The sequence below is a fragment of the Lissotriton vulgaris genome, chromosome 3_2 (assembly GCF_964263255.1).
Source record: "Lissotriton vulgaris chromosome 3_2, aLisVul1.2, whole genome shotgun sequence".
Classification (NCBI taxonomy): domain Eukaryota; kingdom Metazoa; phylum Chordata; class Amphibia; order Caudata; family Salamandridae; genus Lissotriton; species Lissotriton vulgaris.
In genome coordinates this window covers 190,580,732-190,592,426 of record NC_141690.1, presented here as the reverse complement: position 1 = coordinate 190,592,426, position 11,695 = coordinate 190,580,732, and the positions used below count along the sequence as shown (strand labels likewise).

The 11,695-nt window shown below is 48.1% G+C and overlaps 1 protein-coding gene across 1 annotated transcript in view; it reads right to left on the bottom strand.

Moving 5' to 3' along the window:
- Positions 1-312: 312 nt before the first annotated feature.
- HAUS3 (HAUS augmin like complex subunit 3) overlaps positions 313-11,695 on the bottom strand; it is a 117,647-nt gene continuing 106,264 nt past the window's right edge. Inside the window, exon 6 of the mRNA XM_086964202.1 lies at positions 313-831. Coding sequence (XP_086820328.1) covers positions 607-831 — 225 coding nt within the window. The 3' untranslated portion in view covers positions 313-606. The remainder of the gene's footprint in view (positions 832-11,695) is intronic.

Sequence of the window (11,695 nt, the reverse complement as noted above, 5' to 3'; positions counted from 1 at the left end):
GAGACGCAAGCAGTATGGGTTTGTATTCAGGACAATCATGCAATGACAGATAATCATGCCAAAAAAAAAAAAAGTAAAAGCTCAAATAGTAGGGAAAAAGCCGCGTTGTGCCCAATACATGACACTAGTTTGATGACCCTTGGTGAGTGAAAATCGTTTTTAGACATGCACCCAATAGGCATCTCGGAGCGAAAGAGTTTGCTGATAGAAGATTATAACAGTAGTGCAATGCTTAAACAGCAACGTAGACCGCAGTGGTTTTATTACCATGCATATATAGAAGCAAGGCCTATGTTTAAGTAATAGATTTGGTGGTTCTCAGTTTGGTGTTTATTAATGAAGAGCTTAACCTATAAATAGGCATGTTGCCTATGAACTAAATATGTAAAGGAAGACCTGTTTATTTGAACATCAAACATTTAAAACGGTGTATTTACCATGTGATATACAACCTCATGTAATTGTCAATATGTTAAATCCAATTTTCTAAAAAAAAATTAAAAAATGCTAATCAAAATCTGTGTAAAAAGTTAAAGTTTGCTGAAATTCCAGGGAATGGAATAAAAATCATTGTTCTTAAAAATGTCTCAAGCGATGAAGATCTAGCTATAAAGTTTCATGAACATTTGCATTTGCTTCCACCTGTTCAACAACTTTTTTCAGACAGCCAGCGTCTTGATAAAAATACACATACAGTTGTTTTTCCATCTTGTGAAGTTTGTTGGTCTCCAAAATCTTTTTCTTGTTTTTCAGATCTCCCAGAAATTCTTTCATGAGCTGGTTTAAGCTGTTCATCTGTATCTCCAGTTTCTGAAACTGTTCAGTGAGCTCCTACGAAGAATGTAAAACTGTTTATTACAACTGAAGCACAATGAAAATAAATTAACCACACTCAAATAATTCTTCAATGTGACTGCCACATGTTCAGAATATCCTATTCTCCCTCGCATGTTTTTTTTTTTATAATTCATAAGAATTCACATATTTCTCCCCATTTGTAACAACTTAAGAGTAAATTAACAAACTCCCTAGTTCATCAATTTCAGAAAGCCCCGAAAATAGAGATAGCAATCTTGCTTTTTCAATTACATTCAAGTTGAAGCTAGGTTTGTACAAGCTCTTTGTCTGAAAATAAATAACATTTCAACTCTCCTTAATAATGTAGCACAAACTCGTCACAGATAATATTTGGCAATGTCACTTGAAAACCACAAAGAGGCCCACTATTAAGGAATGGAGGAGTGTCTGTTAGGGTCTTTCATATTGACATTCAAATCAAAATGAAGATCAAATTTAGCAGTCTCAGTTACGTTACAGGTTTTGGGGGAAGGGGGTGGGGGGGGGGGGGTAATTTTGGATGCAGATTTCAAAAAGCAAATGACATCCAAAAATACACATGCAAGTAGTTTTTCCTTCATCATGGCATCTTGCTGCATATTCATAATATTGGACTTGGCCCTTTCTGCAGGGTCATCCCAAAACTTTTTGTCTTCACCTTTCAGGACTGCGCAATTTAGCACTGCTAACCCTGGTAAAGTGTTTGTGCTCTTTCCCTTAAACATTGTAACATTGGCTTACACCCAAAAGGAACATTTAATTTACTGGTAAGACCCTAGTAAAGTGTTATGACTTACCCAGGGGTGCCGCTTCGTAGTGGATACTGCCAGGAGGGATTCTTGTGGAAAAACGTGGAAACATCACGGGACGACTGTCGGGGGTCTAGCGGAGGGAGACTGCCTGCCTGCTCCCCGTCCTCCCGCCTGCAGGGAGGTTCTGTTGGAGCTACAGGACTACGAGTCCCAGCAGCACCGCGACAGAGCTCACCTGAGGCTTGATAGACCCCTCCCTCTATCTGTATTTAGCAGCCACCTTTTCCCGCTACGCTGGACGCTTGCGGGCGTGTGCCGGGCGAAGCCCAGGCCAAGGGCGGGCCCGTCTGAGCCCGTCCGAGACTGTGGGGGCTGGGCTGGGCTGGGCTGGGCCACCACCCTTGGTTTTATTTCCAAGTCGTCATACAGGCAAATGTCGAAAGATTATCAAGTGGCACCCTGTGGGTAAGGATCCACGAAACTCTTTTATGGACCAGGACATTTGAACGTTTGAGTGACACTTTTTAGGTTTCGCCTGGCGTTACTGCGCAAGCAGTTCGCGCAGGCGAAATGTAATGTTTACTATATGGGCTATAGGAACGTCCCCCGGCTCCCATTGGCTAGCTCCATAAATGGAGGCTAGCCATTTGGAGCCGGATCTGTCCGTCAAGGCCGGACCAGATTCGGGGGCATTCCCGAGATTTTTTCCCTCTCCGCCTCTGCGATGTCGTCATCGCGGCGGTGGGCGGAGTTTCGTTGTTTTTTTTCTGGGCTTGTTTTGGTCATTCCATGCCGACCACGGCCGCCGGAGGAAGCCCAGGTGAGTGCTTGTGCTTCAGTGCTAACGACTCGCCCGCTAGTGTCACACTAGCCTGCACATTTCAACATGTATTCACACTTTTCACATTTGGCAGCAACATTTACCCCTATTCTCCAAAGCCCACTGCCCTCAGGCCCTCGACAGAGGGCAACCCGCTCCTACGTAGGGACAAGGTAGCGCATTGCTGCGGTAGCGCTTCGCGCCTTATTGCTGAAACTGCATTTTAAAATCCTTTTTTACGATTTGATTTCTTCTTGGGTTAGTATTCCCTGTTTTTAATTCCCCCCTCACTTGCACTATTATCGGTACTGCACCGCCGCTTGAGCGGGTCCGGTTCTTGGGGTGGGATCGATTTTTGCCGCCATCTTGGAGTGGTGTGGGTGTTCGTTTAGGCGCCACTATCTGCGTGCGCTTTAGTGCGCAGGAGCCAGCGAGGGACACCTATTTAAGGCGAGTCCCACTGTAGCCTCGTTTTGACAAGGTAGCGCATTGCTGCGGTAGCGCTTCGAGCCTTATTGCTGAAACTGCATTTTAAAATCCTTTTTTACTATTTGATTTCTTCTTGGGTTAGTATTCCCTGTTTTTAATTCCCCCCTCACTTGCACTATTATCGGTACTGCACCGCCGCTTGAGCGGGTCCGGTTCTTGGGGTGGGATCCATTTTCGCCGCCATCTTGGAGTGGTGTGGGTGTTCGTTTAGGCGCCACTATCTGCGTGCGCTTTAGTGCGCAGGAGCCAGCGAGGGACACCTATTTAAGGCGAGTCCCACTGTAGCCTCGTTCTGACAAGGTAGCGCATTGCTGCGGTAGCGCTTCACGCCTTATTGCTGAAACTGCATTTTAAAATCCTTTTTTACTATTTGATTTCTTCTTGGGTTAGTATTCCCTTTTTTTAATTCCCCCCTCACTTGCACTATTATCGGTACTGCACCGCCCCTTGAGCGGGTCCGGTTCTTGGGGTGGGATCCATTTTCGCCGCCATCTTGGAGTGGTGTGGGTGTTCGTTTAGGCGCCACTATCTGCGTGCGCTTTAGTGCGCAGGAGCCAGCGAGGGACACCTATTTAAAGCTCCTCCCCTAGCGGAGCGGGATCGCGCAGCGGGCGTGCCTTCGCGTGGCCGGAGTCGTGCCAGAGTCCTGCCCGTCTGCGCATGTCCGCGTTGGACGCGGCAGGACCCTGGCCCCCATCGCTGGATGCTACGGGGATCATAATGCTGTGCTATTCAAGGAACACACTACTTGCCATTGGGCAATGTAACAGGAGCTGTGATGCTCCGCGGGTAGGGCCGCTGTGTGGTCCTTACTCATGTGTCTGCGGGATGTTGGACCTTCCCGCCCCCACTACATGCTTGAGCAACGTTTCTGTTGCTGCTGTAAATGGCTCCCGCCCAGTTTTCAGCATATGGAACCTGAATGTCAGGTCGATGGTAAAACATCACCAAGATATCTTCGACCTGATAGGTAAGGAGTCGCCGGATGTTTTCTGTGTGACGGAGACCTGGTTACAGGAGACCGACACGGCCGTTATCAACTTGGCCTTCCCGCACGAGTACTCGGGTTACACTCTTAACCGAGCCTCTAGAGGAGGGGAATAGCGCTTGCGGTCAAGTCCTGCTACCCGTGCGACTGGCAAGGGCAAAAAATCACTGGCTGTGAAAGCGCGCTGTTTAAGATTTCAATTACGCACAATTTTGCTTTCTCGGGCCTTTTGATTTATCGTCCCCCTGGTAGCGATGTGGCTTTCAGGGAGGCCCTCCCAGATGCTATCAGCACGTTGGCAGCAGGCTGCTCCAATTTTTCCATTCTTGGCGACTTAAACCTCCACTACGACAACTTGTCTATACCTGCGGTATACAGCTCTTTTGCCGATCTCGAGGCTCTTCAGCTAGTTCAGTTGGTGTTGCAGCCCACCCATGTAGGTGGTCATACTTTAGACCCTTTCTTCACTAATCTAGCAGAAGCCAGTATCTCCACTCCATCTCCTCTGGTCTGGACTGACCACTATTTGGTGCGTATCCAGTCTCCACTGTATGAGCCGCACCGCAAACCCACGGTTCGCTCTATCCCTAGACGGCGTTGGAATAAATTAAAACTTGATGATTTTTTCCATCTTCTGTCCACTGACCCGCTAGGCCCAGTTGAAACCGTGGATGTGGGCTACGACCGCTTCTGTGAGTAGGTTACTAGGGCCCTTGACTCCCTTATTCCGATAGTTTCGTGTAAATGTGGGTCAAGGGACCCGAGTCCTTGGTACGATGATTCGTTGCGGGTGCTCAAAAGCACCTGTAGGCGTGCTGAGCGGGATTGGCGCAAAACTTATGACAGCGATAAAAAAGTTTTGTATTTGGCCGCTGTAAAACTTTACCATCGAGCAGTTTGCAGAACCCGTGCGGCTTATTACGCCCTGCAATTTCGTACCAGTACTAACCCCTCCAAAACTATTTTTAAGGCCCTGAAAGACCTCATAGCTAAAAAGGTGGTTGCGATTCATCAGGGTTCCATTTCACACTGTGAAACCTTGGCGGCTTTCTTTTTGGAAAAGGTTCATGCCATCTATAGAGCCTTTCCCACGGTCGTACCCTCTGTCGGTAGACCCCTTAAGCTCTTAACTTTCGATGCTTTACATTCTTTCCCGAGTTTAACACCGGAAAGTTTCGGTAAATTGGCCCAGCAGGTCAAGTCAGGGTCTCCGGCTGACCCTTTACGGCCAGCTCTGTTCAGAGACCTAATATCTCACGGTCTCTCGCCAGTTTGCTCTTTGATCAACACCTCATCAGCATCCGGCGTGGTTCCAGTGAAGTGGAAACAGGCGGTAGTCAAGCCCATCCTCAAGAAACCAACTTTGGATGCCGGTAAACCCGAGAACTACCGCCCAATCTCACTTCTCCCGTGGCCCGCCAAAGTTGCGGAGGCGCATGTCAACTCTGTCCTCTCGGACCATCTCCTACAGGCTAACATCTTAGACAGCACGCAGAATGGATTCCGTGCAGGGCATAGCACAAAGACAGCTCTACTCTATATGGTAGAGCATCTGCGCTCCGTGCTTGATGCGGGTCAAACGGCGGTGCTGGTGCTATTAGATCTTAGCGTCGCCTTTGACACCGTGTCCCACCCGTTCCTTCTGCTACGCCTGGAGGAAGCTGGTGTTACCGGCCCTGCACTCCAGTGGTTCCGTTCTTTCCTTGCCAACCGTTCTTTCTGCGTGGCCGTCCCGCCCCATCAGTCCAAATTCCATCCTCTGGATCTGGGGGTCCCCCAGGGCTCCTCGCTGAGTCCCACGTTATTCAACCTATACGTGAGACCGCTGGCTGAGGTTGTCAGGCATTGGGGTATGACCATGGTGTCATACCCCGACGACACTCAGTTAGCGGTTACGATCAGCGGGGATGCGGATGTGGATGCCCCTAGATTCCAGAATGGACTTCGGGCGGTCGCCAGTTGGATGACCTCCAACTGTCTCCAGCTGAACGCAAGCAAGATGGAGATTATGATCTTTGGCAAGCATACGGAACTCTGGGGAGATAGGTGGTGGCCGTCGGACTTGGGTCCTACGCCAACTCCGGTCGCCGAGTTAAAAAACCTTGGGGTGTGGCTCGACCCAACTCTCACCTTTGTCTGCCATACTAAGAGCACGGCGGCCTGCTGCTTTGGCATTTTGCGTGGATTACGGCCCGTATTAAAATTCTTTGAGGCTACCACCAGGCAACTTGTGATTCAGGCAACAGTGATTTCTCTGCTTGATTATGCCAGCTCCCTATTAGTGGGATTAAATCAGGCCGAAATCACCCGCCTGCAGCGTGTACAGAATGCAGCGGCGAGAGCTGTTGTGGGCCTACCTAGATTCTGTCCCACAACTAACACCTTGCGCATGCTGCATTGGCTACCGATTGCACGAAGGATCCAGTTGTGGTCCTCTGTGTAGCTTATAAGATTCTCAAGGGATCCCCTGCCTTGATTCTTTCCAACCTTTTGTCCCGCTATGTTCCGGTCCGTGCCTTAAGATCTTCGGACCTAGAACTTGCCGTCGTCCCCAGTTTCAAGCGCTGCCGGGCTGGCGGCCGCTCATTTAAAGTACGCGCCGCAGTGTTGTGGAATTCCCTTCCCCTTGAGATTCGCGCCCTCAGGGATTTGCTCTCTTTTCGTCGAGTTGTAAAAACGTACTTGTTTCCTTAGTCTCTTCCTTTTGTTCTGTTCTGCCCTGTTGTGTTGTGTCACTATCTTGTCGGGCGCCAGGACGCTCCTTCGCTGGAGCATCTGTGCGCGTAATAAATGAGTTTAACATAACATAACGTAACGTCTTGCGAGATATCCCAAGGACATCTGCCCCCACGGAGTAGAAACACGCAGCGAGGCTACTAACGGATATCTTCAGTGCCGGCCCCAGCAGGAACTGCACCCAGACTGCTCTGGACCAAGGCACCGCAGTTATATGTCCCCTCCGCCCTCCGGGCGTATATCTGGACCCTGTGGCCCGGCCCTGCCCCCCAGCGGAGGTGCAACCTGAGCCCACCAGCCCTTTCACCGGCTCTTCAAAGCTCCTTTCCAATTCCTCTCCGAGACACAGAGCCCTCCCATCACCTCAACGCCCGTGCCCCTTCCTTCGTGAAATCCAGAGACCTCCCCCTGAAAGCCCTGGCCCCATCCCTCTCCAAAATCCAGAACTCCCCATCCCTAAAGTCCCTACTCTCTCCCGAGAGTCAGAGCTCTCCTCATCCTCAAAACCCCACTTCTCCTCCTGCGTCTAGTCCCTGTCTGTTGGGATCCCACCAGAGCCGCCAGACACCCTTTACCCAGTCAGCCAAGTCCCTTCTCCTAACCCCCTCATCTTCGTCCTCCTTTCTCCAGTCCTTAATTCCGAGGCGACTCCACCTCACAAGTGAGGACTGGGACGAGGAGGTCTACGGCGGGGTAACGAAGATTAGTAAGTAAGTCATTGGGTTACTGCCATTTCCAGAAGCCTGGAAAAGACTGCGGGCAGAGTTTGCTCGACTTTTTCCCCATGAAATGGTGTTTTTAAAAATCCGTTGACAATCACAGTTTGAGCAGAAACCGAAGAGTCCGAGAGGTGTAGAAAAGCGGCGACGGTATCACTGTGGGCGCCCCTCCTAGAGGCAGACACGGCGGCAACCATTTTCCTCGACAGACAGATTTCTGGGGATCACTGGTGACAGTGGATTTAGTCGCTGGAATGCATCGGAGCAAGGACTGAGACGAGCAGGTTTCCCAGGCTCCCAAGGTGTGTGGGAGAGGTCCCCATACATAGATGGGCACATTAAGAAAAGAACTGCTCATCAGTTAGCTACAGTTATAGGAGTGATTGACACAGAGGGCTTCACCAATAATGGCTGTGAGGAGGGTAGATGAGTTCAGACGCTTTGCTCTTGAGATGCTCGTGCGCAGTGAATCCTGAGAAAGCCTCCTCTCTCGCTGGAAAAGCAGAACAGCTCTGCTCCAGGCACACTGGATAGAACCACCCCAGCAGTAGACTGACATGAGGTGGGCACAGGGAACGTTTTACTCGAGGCACACAAATTTAGTATATTTGGAATGGGTGCAATAGAAACACTTGCTCATACACATCAAAGATTCTTTTTTTTTAGCATTGGGCTGAATCCCCATCCTCTCCTCCCAGTGGGGCTATGGGCCCTGAATGGTCGCCCTTCCTCTACTTCATTGGCTACGGCGCCTGTGTGAGCGACGACTGTTCTAGAACCAGCAGCGAGAGCTCTGAGCTCCTAGAGAGTGGGGTGAGTACTGCAGCAACTCTGCTCTAGAAAGACGAGTTAGAGCTCATTGTATCTGAGATGAGTACAGAGACGATTTGCTCTAGTCGGCGACAGCCTAGGTCAGTGCTGAATAAGGTATGTTATATAAACAATAGTTAGAGCACACTATTTGCAAATAAGATAGGCAAGGTTTGCACTAAAAACACGCTAGCTCACTGTATCTGAGTGGAGGTCAGGAAGGCTCTGCTATAGAATCCTTCATCCACGAGAGATCCCTGTGTCCGAGTGGAGCTCGGGAAGGCTCTGCAATAGAATCATTCATCCACGAGAGCTCACTCTGTCTGAGTGGAGCTCAGGAAGGCTCTGCTATAGAATCATTCATCCACGAGAGCTCACTGTGTCTGAGTGGAGCTCGGGAAGGCTCTGCTATAGAATCATTCATCCACGAGAGCTCACTGTGTCTGAGTGGAGCTCGGGAAGGCTCTACTATAGAATCATTCATCCACGAGAGCTCACTGTGTCTGAGTGGAGCTCGGGAAGGCTCTGCTATAGAATCATTCATCCACAAGAGCTCACTGTGTCTGAGTGGAGCTCAGGAAGGCTCTGCTATAGAATCATTCATCCACGAGAGCTCACTGTGTCTGAGTGGAGCTCAGGAAGGCTCTGCTATAGAATCATTCATCCACGAGAGCTCACTGTGGTAATGCGAATACAGTAAAGCTCTGCTCTCTGTATGCGACGTTCGAAGAGGAGAAGCAGTGATCGGAAGTTTATACACGCAGACTACCCTAAAAAACAAATGAGCTAAACAAATTGCGATTTTATTGTCATTTTGTGTTGGAAGTTGGCACGTTAGACCATCAGCTCTAGAAACTCCAGGGACACCCCGTTGTGCCAATTAAGTACAAGAGCGGTTCTGTTGTAGCAAGAGCGAACGTACTTTGTCTTTGGGTATTACGGCAAACTTTTCTTAAGATCCGCCAGTGTGAGCCCATGATCCCCGGAGCACACACACACGAAGCAGAGCTCTGGAAACATCAGTGAAGCTGCATAAAAGAAGGGCAGCTTTCAGAACAGCTCCGCGTTGTAGAGAGCAGTGTTCAGAGGACCTTTGTTTCCTGGATTTTCTCCCCGATCAGTACAGCTGCCACATACGACTGCCTGGATCGATCGCCTGCTCCAACATAGGTGGCTCACCACCGCATCTCACTTCAGTTTTTTCAGTCGTGCTCGTTCTGAACACACGGTTTTGCTGGTGCACCTAGATAGAGCAGTTCGTTTGTTTTATTGTCCTCCCTTTCTGATGATCCCTTCCATGTGTGCCTCCTGCCTTTATGCTTTAAGAGCGGCATTGTTACCATATACTCAACAAGGTATTATATTACGCCCACTTGGCTATTTCTACAGCCACTTAACGTACCAAACTAATGACAGAACGAACAGGGATTTATATTCAAATAGTAGGTCCCCCAAAACGTATCCCGTATTTGAAGTACCTGTATCGAACCGGTTTCAAGCATTGAGTAGCCTAGATGTAAACGATTGACAGGATCTGGACCGCCCTGTAACTGAAGTGGCGGTTTTACCCAGGCCTGATGATACAGTGGGGGGAATTCCAGACGGCCAGGGAACCACACCTGTGGATAACCTGAGTAATGCTATATATTTAGGAGCAGAAAGTATAATTATACCAAGGGAGGGGGCTGCCCCGGTAGGAGATTCTATTCAAGAGCAGGATACTATCTGTAACAACAAAGTGATATCCATTGTTAGTTGGAATATAGCCGGGTTGGCACATTGGGGGGACGTTGGGATGGATGGATTTTATCAGTTTGCATGATATCATCTGTTTCCAAGAAACCTGGTGTACAGAACTGGTCAGGTATGATGGCTTTGCCTCCTATAATCTAGAAGCACAGGGCTCGGTGTCTGGAAGAGCCAAGGGGGGCCTTTTGACTCTGGTCTCCCGATGTCTATCGCTAAAAGTGGAAAGATATTTGAATGTTGGGGCACATTTCCAGACTCTTTGGCTGCACGAGAAACATGCTTGTGACGTTCTTTTAATTAATTATTATAACAACATATTTGACAACATGCAGCATAGAGTCATTAAGGACTTCGAGACCACCATTGAGAAGTTGACCGATGAGGAAAATGTTATCTTTGATTTTATTTGGGTGGGTGATTTTAATATTCCAACTTGTCCTATGTCCACATTTAGGGTATGTGGGGTGCAAAGTAATACAGGAGACTATGATCTGCATTTCCCTCACAGCATTTATGGCAAGTAACTAAATAAAATCATGGCAGATCATGACTTGGAACTCCTGCAATTAGCAAAAGATGAATGCGGTAATATGATTCCCACCTATACTGGTTGGAATACAAACTCTACTATTGATCATGTCGTGGTATCATCTAATATTACACCTTCATGTATGGCTCCTAGGATTGAAGAGTCTTTATTAAGTGACCACAATTGTATTATCTTAACAATTGTTATTTGGGAATGCTGGCCTGTCTTCACTACAAGAACTGTGGAGAATATTTAACCGCACAGACCCAATGATACTAGATTAAGATGGAAAGGGGAAAAATCTGAGACAGTGATAAAAACAATTGTAACAGCTTGCACCAAGGAAATTAATGACATCCTGAACACTGATAACGATTCAAAACTTATTTTAGGGAATTTTAAAAGAATCAACAAATTCATAGATACCACTTTTACTAGGTTTGGTAAAGGGAAAACCACCCATAATAAGGGATGGTTTGATCATGTCTGAACCTTATTGCTTTCCCAACTAAAGCAGGCATTAAGGAATAGACCTAGGGACCAGAAGCTGGTAATTCAGCTGAGAACTGACTACAAATTAGCCTCAAGTGAAGGAAAGGAGAGCTGCAACAAGAGGCCTGGGATAATTTAGCACAGGTGGCAGAGACATCAAATTGCCACCTGTTTTGGGCAACAGTTAATTCCCCCTTCCTAAAAGAGGATTCGATCCCAGAGCTCACGTCCCATGTTAGTAGTGAGGCATGGGTAACCCATTTTTCTGTTATATTTAAAGCTAACTGCCCTTATGGTGCTAACCTTAGATCCTGGCCTATTGTACCTCTAAATTTCACCATAGCAGAGGTAGAACAAGGCATCAGAGCTAGAAAGGGGGGAAAGGCCCAGGGGCCTAATGGGGTCCCCATAGAGGTTTATAAAGCTGTTCCGTTGTTATGGGGCCCCCTAACTATTGTTTTTAACGCAACTGTAAGCAACGGTGTCCCACCCACATGGGGGGAATCTATTATTATCCTGATACATAAGAAGGGGGACAGGTCGGATGCTAAAAACTACCGCCCTATCTCCCTATTAGACTCCTCTGTTAAAATCACGAGTAGGATACTGTTGGTTAGGCTGAAAGAATGGGCGGAGGCTAATTGGATTTTAGCCAGTTCTCAGTAAGGCTTTAGGAAAGGGCGTGGAACACTAGATCAGAGTATAAACTTAGATTTGTTAATTGGGAAATATACCCAGGCCAAAAAAGGCTCTCTTTATCTCTGCTTCGCAGAT